General features: G+C 46.2%; 1 protein-coding gene across 11 annotated transcripts in view; it reads left to right on the forward strand.

Moving 5' to 3' along the window:
• Window positions 1–21,831, forward strand: part of Slc12a8 (solute carrier family 12 (potassium/chloride transporters), member 8) — a 146,811-nt gene that overhangs the window by 70,984 nt on the left and 53,996 nt on the right. For 9 of the 11 annotated variants that reach the window (NM_001370999.1, XM_006521825.4, XM_006521823.4 and 6 more), the window contains 3 exons: window positions 1,941–2,054; window positions 17,855–17,942; window positions 19,834–19,921. In NM_001370999.1, the coding sequence (NP_001357928.1) occupies window positions 1,941–2,054; window positions 17,855–17,942; window positions 19,834–19,921 (290 nt within the window). The remainder of the gene's footprint in view (window positions 1–1,940; window positions 2,055–17,854; window positions 17,943–19,833; window positions 19,922–21,831) is intronic. The other 2 variants (XM_030248992.1, XM_030248993.1) reach the window with 1 other exon arrangement.

Genomic DNA, 21,831 nt, shown 5'->3' on the forward strand with positions numbered 1-21,831 from the left:
GTAGAGTGGAGGTGTGCCAGAGTGGATGTTTCACCTCAAGAACTATGGGTGGGTTGAGCCGGGTGTGGTGGCGCACGCCTTTAATCCCAGCACTCAGGAGGCAGAGGCAGGCAGATTTCTGAGTTCCACGCCAGCCTGGTCTACAGAGTGAGTTCCAGGACAGCCAGGGCTATACAGAGAAACCCTGTCTAGAAAAACAAACAAACAAACAAACAAACAACTATGAGTGAGGGGCTGGAGAGATGGCTCTGTGTGATTAGGAGTGAGTTCCTGCTGTCACAGGATTTAAGTTCGGCTTCCGGCACCCATATCCGGCAGCTTCCTAATATCTATAGCTTCAGGGGATCCCATGCCCTCATTTGAACTCCATGTGAATAGACTCATGTATCCACATAAATAAAATTAAAACAAGCATTTTTAAAACAAGGACTGTGGTAGAGGCTGGGGACATAGCTCAGTTGGCAGATCAATGTTCTGGCCTGTAATATCAATAAGTTGGGACTATAAGACAAAACAAAAAAATGTGGTTCCATAGAGACCTAAAGTGGCTAGATTTATTTATTTATTTATTTATTTATTCATTTATTCATTCATTCATTTAATGTGTATAGCTGTTTTGTCTGAATGGATATCTGTGGAGCATATCCTACAGTGCCCATGGAGGTCAGAAGAGGACATTGGATCCCCAGGGACTGGAGTTACAGACAGCTGTGAGCTGCCATGTGGGGGCTGAGACACCACCTTGTGGGTACTAGGAATTAAATTCAGGCCCTCTGGAAGAGGAGTTATCGCTCTTAACTGTTGAGCCATCTCTGAAGGCCCATAAAACAGCCAGAGCATAAAATAGCAAGAACAACGAGAGGGAGACTCAGTCCTGATCAGGACAGATGAAGGAAGCTCATGTCTGAGCTTAAAGAATGAGTACAGGTCAGGCCTGGTGGTGTCCAGCCTGTGGTGCCAGCCACTTGAGTGGTTGAGGCAACAGGACTTACAGTTCCAGACCAGCCTGGGCTACAGAATGAGATCAGGGCCAGCCTGAGCAACTTAGAGTGATCCTGTCTCCAAATTAAAAATAAAACCGGGGCTAGAGACGTATGATAGACTGAATAGCTGCACAAGGGGGCGGGGGAGGGGAGAGAATCTAAGAAAAAATTGAGCACAGTATTGATGGCTCAGAGAGAGGGGTGATACGGCAGGGAACATGACCCCAGTGAAGGGCTAGGATGGGCATTTGTTGTGCTCTGGGGGCCAGGGGTGGGGGTGGGTAGGTGGGTGGGAACAAAGGGTGAAGGGGTCACTGCAGACTGTTGTCAGGATGTGGGGAGTTTTATTGTTCAACCTAAGGAGTTTTGGCGTTATTTTTCTTTTAGCTCCCAGGGACCCATGGAGGTTTTCAAGCAGGGAAGTTATTTGCAAAATCAATTTCTTTTTACGGAAAGCAATCAAATAAAAAAATAGACCCTCACTGAAAAGACCCTGTAGCCATCCTGAAATCTATAAAGCAAAGATGAAGTCTTCCCTCCTCTGAGCTAACCACTGTTCTCCACGTTGTCTCCTGTATAGCCATAGGTGCAGACACATAAAGGTCAGATTCTCAAGTCTGTCTGTCTGTCTGTCTGTCTGTCTGTCTCTGTCTCTCTGTCTCTCTGTCTCTCTCTCTCTCACACACACACACACACACACACTTGCACATGTATTGCCTAAGAATGTTCAATATTATATGTCTGCACATGATGATGTATGCCTATTATCCCAGCAACTCAGGAGGTTGAGGCAGGAGAATCACAGTAAATTTGAGGCCAGACCAGACTAACCAATAAGTTCCAGGCTAGCCTGGGCTACAGAGTGTGTCATTGTCTTAAGAAGAAAGAAACCATGCTATAAACCACGCTGTCCCCTTGGGCACTCTGCTCTGTTGGGGCTCCTTTGTGTCATTACAGAACATGGCTTTATTGGCTACTCCCCAGAACTGCTACAGAGCAACATTCTGCCAGAGTACAGCCCCGGGGAGTCATTCTTCACTGTGTTTGGGGTGTTCTTCCCTGCAGCTACAGGTAGGTACTCTGGGTTCTTTCTTCCCGAAGTTTAGCATCACAGTTGGCCTTCATGTGCTATGGGGTTTGAAGTTGACTTTGGTGATGGCCAAAAATGACTTAACAATCCATTCTTTTTAACAGTGGTTTTACTTGCTCATAATTTCTGAAGGAGACTATAGAGCTCTTGCCTCACGTGTGGGTCCCTGGCCAAGAAGACAAGAAGCTAACATATGACAGGTGGCTCATGAGAAATGCTCAGGACAGGGCTGTTTCCGGGGCACAGACCAGAAAAGTATCTCTGTTGCTGGAGTCAGCTGTCTCCTATCCTCTGCTTCCTACACATGCCATGTCCCTTCTTGTCACCCTTCCCCCACATGCACAGAGGGTGGGAAAAAGAGAAGCTACTGGAATGTCTAATGTGAAAGAGACTTCCATACAAGTGTTATACGGCTGTGGAGAAATTCCAAGCACCCATACTACTGAAGGGAACATGAAATGGTCACACCACTTTAGAAAGCTTTGAACAGTTCCTTAAAAATTCCAAATACCCAGCTATCCTACCTCTAATTATCTGGAAGTATGCACTTGTGTGAAGACTTACATGTGAAAATTCAAAGCAGCTTAATTTGGGCTGGAGAGATGGCTCGGCCGTTAAAGCCTAGGCTTACAACCAAAAATATAAGGGCATCTACGGTACTTGTAAAAGGTGAGAGTTTGGTGTCCAGCTCCATCTCCCACAATGGCTCACAACTGCCTGCATCCCCAATTCCAGGGGATCAGACTCCCTCTTCTGACCTTCATAGGCACTGCACTACACACACACACACACACACACACACACACACACACACACACTAAAAATAAAAACAAAGACTTAAAATATTCAAAGCTGCTTAATTTGTATAGTCCCCAAATGGAAATAGTTTGATGAGTATCAACAGGTCAGTAGATAAATTGTGGTTCAGCCACACAAAAAGAACAGCATAAAAGGAAGAAATTATTGATATATGCAGCAAGTGTATATGGGTCTCAAAATAATTATGCTGAGCAAGACAGCCAAAAATGATACAAAAAGTCAGGGAAAAAAAAGTAAAATCACATAAGCTCCATTTATATAACGTTTGAGAAGAAACAAGCTTTAGTTTGCAGGCAGATGCCTGGAGAGAGGGGTGAAGGGGATAGAGGAAGGGCCGCTTAGGGACAGGAGGACACTTCAGATGGACAGTACATTCTGAAGTATGCTGGTGGCTGTGTGGGCGTCATGCAGCTCACCGAATCTGAGCTACGCTTGAATAAAGCTGCCAAACTGAAGGAAACACATTTCACCATCATGCCTCAAGCCCACACTCTTCTCTGGTAAAGGCCCCTTGCTCTCCTCCTTCCCCAGGTAAGATGGATGGCTCCCTATCTGCCTTGCCCACTTCCTGCTCATCTCTACCACACTCCCCTTTCGGAACTCAGAGCATCGCCCCAGATGAACTGGATCCTTCCAAGGTCATCGGCGACTTCCTACTGACCTCACTGCTGAGCAGTGAGCATTTCTGACTTCCTGCTTTGTTTGACCTCTCAAGCAGCCACCGCTTCCTCTAACTTCTGAATGCCTGTCACACACCACCAGAGCCTTCCCTCCCTGCAGCTCTCACCTGCCTGCCTGCTTATCTTCTCTGTCTGCCTGTTACATATTCAACTTCCTCAGGCTCCTGCTCACACACACACACACACACACACACACACACACACACACGTATGTGGAGGCCGGAAGACAACCTCAGCTATCATTCCCCTGATTCCAGTCTCCATGTTTTTTTGAGACATGGTCTTTTGGCAGCTTAGAACTTGCCAACCTGGCTAAGCTGTCTGACCAGTGAGCTCCAAGAACCTGCTTGCCTCTGACTTTCCTGTACTGGAGTTACAAGCCCATGCCGGCATACCAGGCTTTATCCCTTGGTTCTAGAGATGCAGCTCAGGTACACAGCTAGCACAGTCCTGTCCTCTCCTTAATCTCTTCCAATTCCCTTCTTTAATAATCACCCACAGAGCTGCCAACTCCCACATTTGCCCCGCTTGCCCAGGCTTCTCCTCAGCACATAGTTTCTTCAGTCGCCTGTTTAACATCCCGGACACTTCAGATGCAATGACTTTGGATTCAAACCCTTTCTGCCTGCCTCCAGCTGGCAGTTCTTTTGCTCTCCTGTTCTCAAGGATGGCATCCAACAATAGGGACTAACTCCTGACTCCGCTCCTCCTGCTGACTCTGCCCACCTTCTTATGACTCCTCCCACCTTCTAGAACGCTCCAAGTCCTAACAAGGTTACCTTCCATATAGCACTGGATTCTCTACACTGCCCTTCATGCCTACCACCTGACTGCTCTGTTAGATCATTGCCAACCCCTACCCCAACCCCTACCCCTTCCCCAATCTTGGAAATGAGCCTGTGACTAGGGCTGAGTAGCAGGATCCTCATCTGCAGATTCAATTGGCGGGAACAAAATGTCTCTTTCATGTTTATAAAATGAGAAGAAGTTGATCTCTGGCTCTTCAGATTCTACCCCACCCGGATGACTCAAAGCTAATGCCAATCATTCTGGATGTCACTACCTGGTGTTACCATGCTTTGATCAGTTCCAGCTTTTGGGGCTCTTACCCAACACCAAGGCACATCAAGTGGTCACACTGTTGGGTATCTGTGCAGAGCCAGGCCCTCCCATGTCCCTTTCCTTTCCCTTTCCCTTTCTCTCTGCCTCCCCCTCCCTTTCCTTCCTTTCCTCCCCTTTCTTTTCTTGTTCATGTTCTTTGCATGCATGTGTGATTGGTAACACTGGAACCCATGGCCTGCTACAAGCTAGACAAGAATTCTACCACTGAGCTACATTTACACCCTTGAGTCCCTCCAATTTACTGTCTTTTAATCCACAACTCCTTCTGGATAACCACACCGCAAATTCTGCTCCAGGGAGGGTCTCTGTCTTCATCTGAGACAGCTACCTAAGAATATCGGTTGAGATGTATTCTCTGAGGCCAAGGAGATGGCTCACTGAGGAAAGGGCTTGTCTCAAGCATGCCTGATGTCGTGGGTTCTGATCACTGAAACACATAAAAGTCAGACACGGGAGGGTAAGCATCTACAGTCCCAGCGAGGCCACGAGGAGGTGGGAGTGGAGATGAAAGAATCTCCTGAAGGTTCAAGGCAGCTAGCCTGTTTTATGCAGAGACCTTGTCTCAGACAAGGCAGAAAGGTGAGGGCTGACATTCCAAGGTTGTCCTCTGTCTGCCTGCCACGTGTACCATGGTACATGCTTACCTACACTTGCAGGGTACATGCTCACCCACACCCCATGGTACGTGCTCACCCCCACCCCCGAACAAATATCTACCCCCAACATGTACATATGCTCACACAAACACCGATTTATTTTCTGTGCTTTAAGAAAATGTCATTTTGTAACCGTCTAGGAGTTAAAATTATAATACTGAATAGAGAGTCAGCTACATGGGCTTCTCCATCTTAGAGACCAGGCAGGCCTCCTGCTTCTCACAGCAGCGTGAGAACCTTTGATGTGAGGGGTTTTGTTTGTTTTTTTTTGTTTGTTTTTTGTTTTTTTGTTTTTTTGGTTTTTTGTTTTTTGTTTTTTCCCAACTGGGGAAGGAGGGGCTCAGAAAATATTGGGAAGGACCTGACTGACATCATACAGACAATTCGGAAGCAGAGGAGGACCTCCCATTGCTTTGGAGTGGAGCCTCCCCTGACTCTGTTTACTGGGGGGGGGGGGGGGGGGATGGATAAACACAGAGGCAGGCCACATGATTCAAACCACTTGTTTTCCCCTGGCAGATGTTCGGTTAAGTGATGAAAAGCATGCATGATTGGCAGTTTCCATGGTGATAGGTTTGCTAGGGATTATCTGTGCATGAGTCATGGCTGGGGCGCCCTCCTGCACTATCCTCTTCCTGGCTGGAAAGGGGAGCTTTGAAGAATAAGCATTGTTGCCTTGTCCCCGCCTCTAGAGCCGCATCCTATATATTACCTAGATACTTTATCCCAGGGGGCAGTGACTTCTGAGGAGCAGTTGAACTGTAGGTGTGGTGCCCCCACTGTATTTATGGAACCTGACCTCTGGTCCTCACCAAGCTAGGCTCTACCACACCCTGTGGTAGGGGCTGCAGGGGTGAGGATAGGGGTTGGCCTAGACTCTTCATTTGCTTTGCTGTACCAGCAAAACATCCCTCTCTACAGGGTTTTCCCAAACACACCCTTAGGGAGCCAGCCCCTCCAGGACCACAGTTCAAAGAGCTTGCTGAGAAAAATACCAGTTGTATGAGGTCACATAACCCTTGTCCTCAAATCCCAGACTCTTACTGGAAAGGACAAGAGGCTCTTTGGCCACAGTCAGCACTCGGAGCTGTGGCTGACCACACCCAGCGTAAAGAACTTGGTGGGAAACCAACAGCTTTTACCAGAATGGCCTTGGCCATCTTCTTTGTCAAGGTCTGTCTCTGTGGTGCCCTTGACTCTTGATCATGACTTCTTATTTACACCTATGCATCCTGGGAAGCTGTCTGCAGGACCTCAGCCCGGATTGCTCTGTGGTTAATGTCTCACTGACTCCCCTCCCTGCCGACCCGACCGACCATCCAGCCCCACACTATTTCTCCATCTCCATGAATGAGAACAAGCAAGCCCCTGCTGGATGAGAGAAGGGACCCTAGGTTTAAAAACTAGAGAGGACCAAAAAAGGATGGGGCAGATCGCACTTCATTCTGACGGACTTGTGGGCAGGAAAAGGAGAAGAGAGGAAGCTCTATGATTGTACACACTTGGTTAAGATTTTATAGAATTTGTGATTTTACATTATATCTATAATTGTTATTTCCATAGCTTACCATATGACACACCGCACAGAGCTGTGGATGATACCGCCTCTCTTTTAAACCCTCCCTGGTTCTGTGAGAAACAGGTCTGTTATCTTAGTCCATTTCCTATCTCTATCACACAATGCCTGAGACTGAGTAGAAGTTTATTTGACTCATGATTCTAGAGTCTGGAAAGTTCAAGGACATAGTGTCCAACATCTGCACAGCATCTGGGAAAGGCCTTGTGATGTGTGAGAACAGGCTGGAGGGTGTCACATGGTGAAACATAGCAAACCATGCTAACTCAGATTTCTCCACTCCTCCCCTCTTGTTATAATCCTGCCTCTATCTTCCGGGTGTTGGAATTACAGGCGCATACCCCTGGGCTGGCAGTTGGACTTTGCTATAGTTGTTATTGTTTTATGATACAGATAGTAGAGCCGAGGGCTTTGTACATGTTAAGTAAGTCTTACTTTACCACTGGCCACACGTACCTAGCCCTCTTTTCTTATAAAGACACTAAAGTCACCATGTGGTCTCATTCTTATGACTTCATCTTATCCTAATTACCTCTTAAATGTTCCATCTTCAAATGCCCTTAACATAACCTCTCTCTCCCAGGAAGCCCAGGTTAGCCTGATGTAAGAGATCGATATCAGCTCAGGAACTCCAAGACCAAGTTCTCAGCACAAAGATTTATTTGCCCCAGAGAGACAGAGGGAAGGGAATAAGAGACAAAGACAGGAAATAGAGGACAAGGGAGAAGAGGGATGGAACAGGGGAGAGGATCAGAGTATTTATTCTGTGGGGACAAGACTGTCTCTGGATAGAGGGGAGACAGACATGGTCCATAGGCAAGTGGCAGTTTATAAAGATAAACGGGGAAATGTCACATGTTTAATTTTAATCGGCATGTTAATTAGATGAGCCAAAGGGGATTTTGGTTGCTTGACTTAAATACTTTGATAGCTGGACCTTGGTAGTCAGCTTCAGGAAGAGGAAATGCACAAATAAGGGAATGGACCTTGGTGGCTCCTTTAGGAATGTAATCTAATGGTTTTTAGCAAGGCAAAGGGGATGGGGGAGAAGGCCACAGCCTGCCAGAGCCATGGTTGCATGGTCACATAGTCGCCATGGTCGCTGTGCTCATGCTGGCCGGAGTCCCACCCCCCTGGAACTTGCTATACAGTTGATCTTCCTGCCTCTGTCCTCCAAATGCTTGGATGACTGATGGTCACCACTGTGGTCAGCTAGCAGGAATCTTTCACTCCAGTTTCCGACACAGGAACCTTTGGAGGAATTCAGTGAGGCCTTGGCTCCAAGGTCCCTCATTTGCTGCAACTCCTGCTAAAACCCCTGCTCTCATTTCATATTCAAAATCTTACATATCTGCATCTGCTTTAAAGTTTAGGCTAAATCTTTACTTGGGTTCTACTGTCGATCACCCAGATGGTAAGCAGTAAACCCTACTGTTTCTCTGGAGGAGAGACTGCATGGTGTCTGGGGCTATCCCTGCCACCCTTGCTTGAGCCTTGGCATTTGCAAGGCCTGGTCTGAGGCTGTCTTTTCCAGCAGCATCTGTACAGCTAAGGAGATGGAGGACTGGTTCTGTCTCCGAGGAGAAAAGGGATAAAGATTCTACAAGAACAACTTAGCTGACCAGTTTGTAAGCCAATGTGGGGCAGGAACATGGTTTGGAAATGAGGAAGAAGGGAGGGAGAGACAGCCCAAGTCTTTGGAAACTTCAGGTATGTAGCCCAAGCTGGTCTGAAATGTGTTGGCTTCAAACTCTTGATCCTCCTGCTTCAGTCCATTTTTGTGGGTGGACCTTGATATAGTAGCTGCGGCTAGGTGCTGAGTACTAAGCGCCTTATAAATCTTTCTCTGCTTTTGCCACAGTCCTGTAAGGTGCTATTTGATGTGTGGACAAGAAAACGATAAGATTTAGGCACTTTGGGTGTATATATTCTTTTAATAGAAGATTAAATGTAGGAAACCAGGGAAAGGAAGAAAATGGGCAGTGTGGCTCAAGAAACAGAAAGTTGGCACCTATAGGGTGCAGTTGGAAGTCGCCTGGAGGAGACCTGGGTGTTCTTTGATAAAGAAATAATAAGGTTGCCTTTAGTGAACTCACAGGAACCAGGAAAGCACAGAGCAAAAGCCTAGGCTTGCTTCCCCCACCTCTTCATTGATCTTCATTTTCAAGACCAGAAAAGGGAGTTGGGTTGGGAAGTCTGTGCTAAGCGGCAGCTGTGAAGGCTTCGGTGTGCTTGTGCTCTGGTGAACTCTGGGTGCGGAGAGAAGGAAGCTGGTCCTGGGTCTGGTGCAGTTTTTATTTTACACATGGGATTCTTGTTGAGATGTGTAAGGAATAAATTCCTTTCCTGGTCATCTGTGTTCTCTCTCTTCATCTGGTGCCATCACTGTAGACTAGTGGGTAGCAGTCATGCTGACTCTGTATGGTTCGGATGCTACGCTACAGCCTTAGCGTAGTAAAGCTGGTGGCCAACACCATCAACTTGTCTATCACAGCCAAGTTGACATCGACCAAGATATCCCAGAAGATCATTAGGACTTGGATAGAGGACTGAACTCAATAGGTATGTGGTTGCAACATACCAACTGTCACCCTGGTACAGGAGAAAATGCAGTTTCGATAGAGCAACCACCTGCTTTTTACAGTGACAGTGTAAAACCCACAAGGAGGGTTGGAGAGATGGATATACAGTTGAAAGCTTGTTCTGCTCTTGCAGAGAAACCAAGTTCAATTCCCAGCACCTGGGATATCTTGGGGTCACTCACGATTGCCTGTAACTCCAGCTCCAAGGGATCTAACATCTTCTGGCTTCTGAGGACACTGTACTCATGTGTGTATACCTCGACACAGGTACACACATATACTCATAATAAAAAATAGAAAGTAAAAATTTAAAAAGCCCACAAGGAGAGGCTGATCCAGATGCGAATTGGCAGTGATTCCTGGGGGCTGATGTGCTGTGGAGAGTCCAGTGTGTGCTGCCAATTAGAATGATACACCCTTGTGAGGGGATGGAACCCCGGTTAGTCATGTGAGTCTTCTGTTTTGGAGAGGACAATCTAAGGAAGCCATGGGTATTAGAGAGGGGTTGACTGTGTGATGTGGGGTAGACCAAACTCTTGGTCTTTGAAGATCAGGGCTAGTAGTTAGCTGGAAGACATGAACCAAGTCACTCTCGCCAGCAGCCTCGTCTCAGTTTCCTTATTCTTTGGAAAACAAAAGTTAACTAGATGCTCTCTGAGATGTTTTCCAGCTGTAAGAATTTTTGATTGTAAAGAACCATTTAATACATTTTTAGGAAACCTGCCATAAAAAGTCTAAAGACAATGGTAATAGCAAACTAATGCCTAGCTTTCTCCAAAACATTTTTCATGGACTCTGATAATGACCAAGGTACTTTTAAAAAGTGTGTTTAATGTCAAGTAAATTTTAGGAAATAGCATATATGTATTTCCCTTCTCAGAGTCAGTATATGCATATTACAGACTCTGGTGAACCCAGTAAGATGAACTGGAAGTCTTGTTTTGACTAAACAAGGGTTTCCTTCTTTTGAGACACAGTCTTGCTATGTAGCCCAGGATGGTCTTGAACTCATACTTCTACATCAGCCTCCTGAGTTCTGGCATTACAGGCATGTATGGGGCATGTGATTAGTTCTGGAATTTAAAAAAAGAAAAGGTGATATTTGAAGACACCTGGGCCGTAATGCTCTGGGTCTGGGCATACCCAGCCTTGGTCTAGTCACAGCATTTTCTGTAATGTCTCCAGCTACCCTGGAAATAGAAACAAAGTGAATGCTTTTGACACAATCAAAAGTTCCCTAGATCTAGTTAATGAACAAGATGCCTATTCATGTTTGGTATTTTTGGAGCCTGTGTTTCACAAAACATGTCATTGTAGCTATAACTTTAATTAATCAATCTGAGACATTAGGCACCAACTTCATGCTAGGAAATATGGATTTATGTTACCTACAAGACCTTCTATCTACTTCCCCATTTTTGATAAAGTTTTATTAATTATTTATTGATTTCCTTGAGAACTTTTAAATACTTAAATCCCTGTTATTTTATTGAGCTTAGTTTACATCTCTTCATTCCTTCTGTTGTTTAGGAAGCTGAGACTCTCTGGATTGTTTCTTGTTTATTTTTGTATATGCACACACACACACACACACACACACATATACATTTGAAATACTTATAAGGTATACTTTAATTACTATCCTCATCTTAAGGGAATCTGTATAACCCTTTTATATATTGAGGTTTTAAGGCAATAACTGATTATCCTTGGTAAGTGGGCCAAATCTCATGAATAATTAAGCTTTCAGTGAATAAAACCCATGATCCCTTGGCATACCAGCAAAAATATAAATAATATATGTAGCTTATTGTTGGAACTAGTGTGCCTTATTTTCAACTCCAAAGCAAGTCATCAATTTCAAGACCAAAATATTTAATTCAAAGTCTATGAAACAGCTTAATACACAAGTAGAGAAATCTGAGCAATCTCAGAAAAATGGGTAAGAAACAGTCGTTATCTTTGATTGTTGAATGTGCAGGGTTTTTGTTTTTTTTTATTTTTTTCTTAGTTTAGAATAGATTTTATTCAGGGCATGGGGAGGGGAGCTAAGAGTATAATAGAGGCAGATAAAGGCAGAGAGAGAGAGAGAAAGAGAGAAGAGGAGGGGAGGGGAGGGGAGAGGAGAGGAGAGGAGAGGAGAGGAGAGAAGAGAAGAGAAGAGAAGAGAAGAGAAGAGAAGAGAAGAGAGAGGCTGGCCATGAGCATGTGGAGAGAGGGGGGTGGGCAAGGGAATGAGAAGGGGAGAGCAAGAGCAAGAGAGAAGCAAGAGGGCAAGAGAGGAACAAGACCATACAGGCTTTTTTATAGACTTTTTTTTTCTTAGTCATATAAGTTGTAATAGCTTCATTGTCATAGAAACTAAAAAATGTCCAGACAAGGTAAATGTGCCTCATTTAGTATTCAGAATCACATTACTAGACCCTCCAGAGCTCCCAGGGACTAAACCACCAACCTAAGAGTATACATGGGACTCATGGCTCCAGCTGCATATGTAGCAGATGGCCTAGTTGGTCTTTTCTTATTTTAGATGCAAAGTTGCCTTGTTTTACATGCAGTACCCGTGGAGGCCAGACGAGGGCGTTTAGGACTGGTGTTACCGAAGGCTGTGAGCCACCAACGTGGGCTCTGGGAACTGAACCCAGGTCCTCTGGAAGAGCAGTCAGTGCTCTTAACCTCTGAGCCATCTCTCCAGCTCACACTATGTTCTTGTCTAGTAACCATTTAGAAATATAATTTTCTGATGACAAGATAGAATATGAAGCTAGTTAAAATGTATTTCAGCTGCTATATTAGTATTCCTCTTCTCACCTTAGCTTTTCCCTTATCTGCCTTAATGGCTAACCCAAAATGCATTCTTGAATTATATTTCAAGTTTCCTCAGTGCTCTCGTTGGAGCTTGGGGTATTATTGCCACTGACTCTGAGTGAGACTGAGGGTTTTTGTTTTCTGCATTACAATGGTTTTTCTCTATTCCTCTTTTATTTTATTTATAAGCTTTATTTTATCTCTTACTAACGTGTGTGTGGGGGAACCTGTCCACAGAGTGCGTGGGAGGTTAGGAGACAACTCCATGGAATCAATTCTCTTCTCCCACCTCTCTGGGGGTTTTGGAGATCAGACTCGGGTCATCATGGCTGTGCAGCAAGCTCCCTCACCCACTGAGCCTTCTTGCCTCCCTCTTGAGTGTCATGTAGCTATAGCCTGACTTTTGTGTCACTAAAGTATAGAATACCCATGTTCTGCATGCAGTTATAGTATTCTCTCTGTCTCCAGTTTTAAAGGTTAAAAAAGACCAGGGGACGTGTAGGTGCCTGTGACTCTATGTGGGTTGCTTGCTGAAGAACGAATTAATGGCTGGAATTTTGTATTGCCTCATGCCAAACATGGTCTCTCTCACCTCCCATTGGTTAAGATCATGTCACATCTTAGCTCCTATATTTAGACCTTAGCTCTTTTATTCACCTTTTCCTGCATTTTCAATAACCTTTCTCTTTCTTGCAGTGAATCAAGCATCCAACACACCCCTTAATGTCATTGTGTGTCCACTATCATCCATATTGCTTCTTCCATTCCTACCCAGGGCCTCTGACCTTATGTTTCTGTCTCTGCTCCCCTCTCTGTTATCAACTTATTCATTTCAGCCTGAGTCACCACCACCGCCTTTTTCCTTTGCGACCGACATTTTCGTTTTGTGGTTGTGCATCTTTCAAGGCTTTCTCCGAAACAGTATGGACAGTCGAAGTTTCCGAGCTCTTGCTAGCCTAACTTTACTTTCATTCAACTGGTAAGCTGGCTAAGATTCTCCTTTAAAAACAATTGTCCCTACAAATTTCAGAATTAGCGTCTTTAGCATTCAGTGTGGTTGAGGAGACCTGATGGTGGTCTGCCGTTTGTTCTCCTGTTGGTGTCCAGTGTTTAATCCTTGGCAGCACTTGGGTTTCTCTTGAAATGGCACAGAGATGTACTTAGGTGTGGACCCCACCCATTCTGTGTGATGGAACATAGTAGGAATAAAGAAAGACAAAAGTCTTTGTCAGTTTGGGGAAACTTCTGTTCCCTGGAACTTTCTTTTATCTTCTATTTTCTCTATTTCTGTTATCTCTCTGGTCTCTGGCTGCTACAGTTTTCTCTCTGATTTCCCAAACTTTCCTACCCTTTTATATTTTTACCCTACATGATTAGGAACACACTCAATTTTATTTTTCAGATCCATAGCATTTAAACTTATCATTCCATTTATTTGTTTGTTTATTGTGTGTCCCACTACGTGGGTCTTGGGATTCACACTTGGCGGCAAATGCCTTTACCCACAGAACCATCTCACTAGCCCAGTTCTATGGCATTTTTTACTTTAAGGGTCACATTTTTATTCCAATTATTTTTTCCTGTTGGATTTTTTCCTCAGCATTTTATTCTGCTGGAAGAGTATTCATTCCTCTTAGAAGCAACTTATTAGTAATTTATTTTCCAAGATTCTCTCAGCCATGGTCTGGGTTTCTTCTATCGGGGTTGCTTCACACTTATTTGTGTGGTTTTGTTTGTTTGTTTGTTTATTGGTTGTGGTTCTCAGCACCCATCTGGTATGTTCTGGTCGTTGTGTGGGTTCTAGGCTCCAGGCCCTCCAGTAGTGTTTTCCTGCTGGATGGGAGGGTAAGTGGACACATCTGCGTGCCCACCTGATCCGTGGACAGGGCTTCCTCTGAGGTGAAGCATCCGGGCTGCCTCAGGCCACACACTGAGGAGACTCCTTAGGAGCCTCCCAATGCTGCCCTTTCTGGCCCTGATGTTTTCCGTAATCTCTGTGTCCCAAACGGGAGACGTTTTAGTCTTGGAGTAGATGCATTCTCTCTGCATATAGACGTGTATTAACCCCACCACCACCCTTTTAATCATTCCTTTAAGAAAAGAAGGAATGAGTCGAAAGAAAATATGCCTGCCAGGCTGTTTTCCACTTTATTTTTCCCATATTGGAAAATTGTTTTGAATTTACATGTAGCTCTAAAGTTGACAGCGTTGGCCTAGAATCACGGGGGCCCGGGTTGGAACATCGGTCCAGCATACAGTGAGTGCAGTGGTACAAGCCCGTAATCACTGCACTTGGAAGGTACATTCAGGAGATCAGTAGTTTGACGTCACCCTTTGTTACATAGAGTTCAAGGTGAGCTCTGTCAGAAAGAAACAAACAAATAAAAAAAAAAAGTGATCACTGCAAAATGCTGGGGGATTATAAACAACAAAAACTGAAGAAAAAAAAATCTGTTCTTCAGTCCTGCAGAAATAATATAACATTTGTCGCCTTCCCTAGCTCCTCTTGAGTATGTAGTCATGTGTGTTAGTGTGTGTGTGGGGGGTCATGTATGTGAAGGCCAGATGTGTCTTCTCCTCTGTCGTTCACCATCTTGTTTTCTTTCTGAGACCAGGTTTCCTTGAACCTGGAGCTTGTCAACTCAGCTAGACTGGCTAGGCACGGACCCCAGGGCTGGGATTATAGGTGTATGCTACCGTTCCCTGTTTGTCTGGGTGCTGGGGGCTCAAACTCAGGTCCTACTCTATGTGTGGCAAGTACTTGATGGACTGAGGTCCTTCCCCACCCTCTTTCTGTGTCTCTATCCCTCTTCTTCTCCTTTCCCCTTCCCACCTCAGCTAGCAAGGGCAATATGCCATATGTTCTGTTTCTGCTGAGTCTCTTTAAACAATGGCTTCAGCTACCTTTTTGTGTCACAGCACAGCCCACACTGTCTCTGAGGCTTGGTACTAACTGACAGGCACACCACCATCCTCTCTTACTGACAGACACCACCATCCTCTTACTGACAGGCATATATACCATCATCTACTAGTTTCAGACATGAAATGGTTTGTAATTTTTGCTATTCCAAACAAGTACTTATAAACATCGTTGGTTATGTCTTTATTCATACCTGTTCTAGTTTGCTTTTCTGTTGCTGTGATAAAACCTTTTGACCAAAAGAAAATCAGAGTAGGATAGGGCTGGTTCATTTGGTGTCTTTGCTGTGATGGACACCATGGCCAAAAAGCAAGCTGAGGAGGAAAGGGTCTAGTTGGCTTACACTTGCACATCACTGTTCATCATCAAAGGAAGTCAGGACAGGAACTCAAACAGGACAGGAAGCTGAGGCAGGAGCTGATGCAGAGGCCATGAAGGAGTACTGCTTACTGGCTTGCTCCCTATGGCTTGCTCATTAGGGTGCCCCCGCCCACAATGGGCTGGACCCTACCTCATCAATCACTAATTAGGAAAATGCACCATGACCTTGCCTACAACTTGATCTTATGGAGGCATTTTCTTACTTGAGGTTCCTTCCTCTTGGATCACTAGAGCTCATGTCAAGCTGACATAAAACTATCCAGTCCATTTGACTTATATTTCCCAGTAACAGTCCATCACTGAAGGAACTCAAGACAGGAACCTGGAGGGAGAAACTAAATCAGAGACCATGGAGGAATGCTGCTTACTGGCTTGCTTGTTAGCTTTGTCATAAGCTAGGCCCACTGGGTATAGGGATGGTGCCGCCCACAGTGGGCTGGGCCCTTTCACATCAGTCACCAATCAAGATCATTCCTCACAGACGTGTCCTCAGGCCAATCTGATTGAGACAATTCTTCAGTCGAGGTGGCTCTTACCAGGTGACTTCAGGTTGTGCCAGGATGGCAGTATAGACTGTCCAGCACAGTACCCTTGGCAGAATCACTAGGACGAAAATGTATGCAGATCCAAGTCTTGGCCCGGCATTCAGGGTTCTTTTGAAGTAGAACCCTGTGACTTTCTGGCTTCAAACTTCCCCTCGACTCGGCATCCCCTGGGTAAAGCCTGGCTCTGCAGTTTACTGGATGTGAGCCTTTAGGCTGCTTCAACCAACTTCTTTAGGAACTTTTCTATAGAATGAGAAAGTCATTCCACTTTTCGGATGTGGTTGTTTTAAGGGTTAAACAAAAATAAAATTCGCATGAAGCTCTTACCCAGCCCTGTAGGCTGAATGTAAGTCAATAGTAGTGGTATCAAACCCATGACATCCCTGAGTCCACTAAAATCTCCTTCAGGGACACTTCTGTCTTAGTTACTGCTGTGAACAGACACCATGACCAAGGCAACTCTTATAAAGAAAAACATTTCATTGGGGCTGCTTTACAGTTCAGAGGTTCAGTCCATTATCATCATGGCAGAAAGCATGGCAGGATGCAGGTAGACATGGTGCTGGAGGAGATGAGAGTTCTTCATCTTGATCCACAGGCAGCAGAAAGAGAACTATGAGCCACTGAGCCTGGGCTTGAACTTCTGAGACCTCAAAGCCCACCCTCACAGTGGCACACTTCCTTCAACAAGGCCATGCCTACTTTTAAGAAGGCCATACCTTTTAATAGTGGCACTCTCTATGGGCCTATGGAGGCCTGTGAGGGTCATTTTTATTCAAACCACTATGATGCTCCACATGAAACCATGTGTCCCTGCTGTGTCAGAGTTTCATGGCCACGTTCTCCATCACACCGAGTTGATTGAGCATACTTATGGGCTAGACTCTTACTCTACTTCAGAACACTTTGTTCTATTGAGTGTGTCTAGAGAGAAAGCATCTCCCTTCTCCTCAGCCATGCTATTGGTCCCTCACCAGGATGGATGAATTAATTTTCATTATCTTTTGGGAGGGTAGGGGATGGGTAGTTTCTTGAGGCAGGCTTCCTTTCACTCTGACTCTTTGGCTGTCCTGGAACTTGCCGTGTAGACTAGGCTGGCTTCAGACTCACAGAGATCCAAGTGCCTTTACCTTTCCAATGCTTCCACTGGGGTTCTTGGGACTTGAGGTAATACGGAAAAGATTTGCCAGAGTGTTCACCTCAGATTTTTGTCATTTGTAGCTCTGAACATGGCACCTGGTCCTGGCTGCTGGATGATACCTAACCCCAGAAGTGCTTGAACCCTCTGTGAATTAGTTGCTGAAGAACTCTGCAGGCCCTTTGATTCCCGCTGAGCCACTTGGGCACTGTCCCAGCTAAGCAAGCAGGCAGAGCTCAGAATGCCCCATCAGGACCTTTGTGTGGCTCTGATCACACCTCCCTCATCCTTAACACTTTCATGGAGTGATAAGATGCTTTTGTAGCAGGGAGGGGTTTCCTCCTCAGCGCACAATCCACAAAGGTCCCTTTCACATCCCTGTAGATGCCTCCCCAGTTGCCTAGGGAGATAGACAGGCGGCCAGCCTGCAGTCCTTCAAATGACAGCTTCTAGGAAAGAGCCTGGAGGAGAAGAAGGGACCACCCTGGGGAGAGCTCTTTGATTGACAGAGTACCCTGCCTCACTTCATCTCTTGTCTGGGTGTCTTTCAGGAGTCATGGCTGGCTTCAACATGGGAGGAGACCTGAGAGACCCTGCTGACAGTGTCCCCTTAGGCTCCCTAGCAGCTGTTGGCGTCTCGTAAGTTCCCCTCTTAGATTGGTCTGAGCTGGAGAATGGGAGAGAAAACCCAGGCAGAAGAGGGGGCTGCCCCTTTTGTTCTGAGAATGCCCTGGCTGTGACCAACCTATTTCGTATTCCAATCCTCCTTTTTACACTCGGTGGGCTGGAAAATTCACGTCTGGTGGGTTCTGATGCTGCCCTTTCACAGTCCTGCCTGAGAATGCTGTGGGAGGAGGGGGATCATGAATGCAAAATAATCCTTCCTTGCCCCACCCCCAACCACCCTGCCTCTTCTCCACCTTCTTTTGAACTTGGGGATTTTTTTTTTTTTTAATTCAGAGTTCCCAGGGTCATGGTGGGAACATGGGGATGAAGCATTGGGTAATCTCATAGACTAGCATCGGCATTCCATTTGTCAGCCTTCTGAGCTTCTATGAAAGGAGAGAGGGAGGGAGGGAGGGGAGAGAGAGGGAGAGAGAGAGAGAGAGAGAGAGAGAGAGAGAGAGAGAGAGAGAGAGAGAGGATGGGGATGTCTACATGTCATATGTGTACCGAATGAATGGAGGGAGATGCTACATGATGCAAGTAGCAGAAGCTCAGAGATGGGGCTCCCCCTCCCTCAGTTGCTGGTTTCTGGGGTTTTAGTTCCTATCACGCTGCTGTCACCTGACTAACAAGACCTTGAGTCTGGGTTTTTTGTTTTTTGTTTTTTTTCCTTCTAGAGTCTTCTGTTATTTCCCCTGTGTAGTAGGCAGGAGGGCACCTCTCTGCCTTCACTGAATAGGTGCGGAAATGCAGTGAGGTCATAGGCAGAAAGAACCCTGCCACGAGGAGCTGGCAGTGCCTGTGCTATTTTAATGACAGCACTTGAAAATGTTAAAATATCTGCCTGTGAATGCTTACTGACACAAGTCCCTTGCTGCCAGCCAGGCACAGGGCACCAGGCCGTGTGTATAAAAGAGGCAAGGACATTGTGAAGAGCATAAAACGATCAGGAAGAGCTGAGCATGAGAGAGGGGGAGAGAGGAGGTTCCACATGAGCACCTGTCCTGCTTTACACAGAGCTGGAAGTCAGAGGAGCCTTGTGTGTCATGGCCCAGCCGGGAATGGGCAGATCTCAGGGTCATGTGACTTAGTCAGCCACCCAGAACAGCTTGATGGCAGAGCCACTCTACAGCTTCACCTGTTAATTCTCCCCTCTGTGTCTTCATTTGCTTTCTGTTGCTGGACCTTGGGGAGGAAACAGTTAATCTCAGTATACATTCATCATGGCGGAAAGTCAGACTGGAGGCAGGAGCGGAAAGCAGAGATGATAGATGAAGGAATGCTGCTTACTGGCTTGCTCAGCTTGCTTTCTTACAGACCATCTGCCTAGGGATGGTACCACCCACAGTGGGCTGTACCCTCCGCTATCAATCCTTAATCAAGAAAATGCCGGCTATACTCACCTACGGGTCACAGGCCAATCTTACAGAGACATTTTCTCAGTTGAGGTTCCTTCTTTTCAGGTGATCCTAGCTTGTGCCAAGTTAACAAAAGCACTTAAGTACACTGTTGCCTGTGGTCTAGAGACCGGAGAGGTCCAACACATGACTGGGTAATTCTTCTACTGGAGGAAGATAGATGGACTGCAGGACAGCAGGTCAACCCTGGCCAAGTCCGGGAAGCTGGGCTTCCCATTTCCCCACTTCAATACCCTTTCTTAATATAAGATTAAAACCACTGCTACCTTGGTTTCTTTTGGCCAAGAAATACACTATAGAGTAGAAAGAGTACAAAATGCACCTTCCCAGGCTTCTCCATGGCTCCATGGCTGGCCTTCTTTCATGACTCAGGTTCCCATAGAAAACTGAGGCTTGGTGGGATTGGGGCTGGACAATATGGCAGCTCTTTCTCTTGGATTTTGCAGGTGGTTTCTCTACATCATCTTTGCCTTCCTGCTTGGTGCCGTCTGTACCCGAGAGGCCCTCCGCTCTGACTTCCTGATAGCTGAAAAGGTGGGTGCATCCTGTGCTGCCCAAAGGGCTTACTTGTTCCATGAACACCCAACACCCAACAGCCTCCTCTTGCAGCTCTGTCTGAGAATCTGTATTGCCTTCAGCCCAGGACCAAGTTGGAGGTTTTGGGTGCTGGCATATGGAGAATGTGCAACATCTCTCTGTGGATCCTCATAATGGCGTTCAGATTCCAGCATCCAAAGAGGGACATGAATTCAGGAGACTAGATAACAGGGTCATCTTTCCATGTCAAAAATCAAGACAAATGACAGGGTAGGTAGTCAGATGTTAAAATGCTTGCTGTACAAGCATGAAGACCCCAGTGGTCCCCCACAAGATTCATGTAAGATGCTGGGAGTGGCTCTCTGGGGCTTTCTGGTCAACCAGCCTACTTAGTGAGCCCAGGTCTCAGTGAGAGACACTGTCTCAAAAAGCAAGGAAGAGGGCTCAATGGACTAAGGTTCTTTCTTCGAAGCCTGAGGACCTAAATTACATCTCCCAGCCCACAAGCTGGAAGGAGAAAGTGGGAATGTGTTCTCTCGGCACACACGCTCCCCCAGGGCAGGGCTGGCATGGAGAAAGACAGGAGGAAGTCTCTCCTGAGAATCTCAGCAACTCTTGGTTGGTTTGGCTACAACATCTTTGTTTCTGGACTACAAACCAGGTCAGATTAATGAATTCCTTGAGTTCCACTGCTTCTTTACAGAATGGAGGTCATGTGACACCAAGGACACATATTTGGCTCTTAACCTCAAAAGAATTAGATTTTCTGAAGAAAAAAAAATCCCCTAAAACTCCTATGGTGCCCCGAGTTCACAGAATAAAAGCAGACTCTGAAACTCCCATAATTTTTAGAGAATGGTGGCCAATTAGGCCAGCGTTGTGAATTCCTGCACTGCTCTCTGGGGTAGAGCTGAGCACAGGAGGCCAGTGATGGGAAATCCTGACAGAGGAGACGGAACTACTTTCTAAAGATGCGCTTGAGGCTGCTCTCCACATCCACTCAGGTCTCTCTTTATAGTGAGTAGATTCCAGTACAGGTGACACTTGTTTCCAGAGGTCATGACCGTAGACCACAGGCAGGATGGGAAGGGCCCCAAATCTTGGACACTGGGTTGCAAGGTTTGCTTTCAAGGAAGTTTCCCCCTCTCTTCTCTCTTTCTCTTTCTCTCTCCCCTCCTATGTGCAAGTGTGTGCACTTGCATGCATGTGTGCACGCATGCACGCATGCAAGTGTGTGCACTTGCATGCATGTGTGCATGCACGCACGCACACACTGACACACACATCCTCACACCCACTTTCATACACACACATACACATGCACAGACACACATACACATGCATACATGCATGAACATGAACACACACACACACAGTTCCATCTGAAATCTGACCTCCACAGATCCCTTCTCAGTGGAGTGGCAAGTGTGGCTGCACATGAGAAACTGAAAACCTCAGTAAGCCACTGAATGGAGAAGGAGTGGCTCCTCCAGGGACACCTGCTTGTCTGCAGCTAAGGGTGTGTGTGTGTGTGTGTGTGTGTGTGTGTGTGTGTGTGTGTAGCTCTGCCTGCCTCTGAGACTGCTTCCTCTCTCGCAGCTAGCTCCCTCCCCAGTGCTCTCTTCACTAGACTCTGGTCTGGATAGAGGGAGGCAGATTCCCCGCTGGGTGTGGCTCATCTTCCCATCCTCTGCTCTGGAGGGAAGGCTCAGGGTGCACATGGGGGAGGCCTTGTCACCAAGGAAGCTGACCCCAGCATAGGTCAGAACCATCTCAGAGGTGCCTGCTGCAGCCTCCACAGCCTCTGTGGGTGGAAGGTCCTCAATCAGTAATAAACCTGCTGACAGGGAGGACCTTCTTGGGAGCACCACTGGTCCAGAACAGTGAGACAGGTAGGAAGTCCAGTC

Source organism: Mus musculus, chromosome 16 (assembly GCF_000001635.26).
Source record: "Mus musculus strain C57BL/6J chromosome 16, GRCm38.p6 C57BL/6J".
In the NCBI taxonomy this organism is placed as follows: domain Eukaryota; kingdom Metazoa; phylum Chordata; class Mammalia; order Rodentia; family Muridae; genus Mus; species Mus musculus.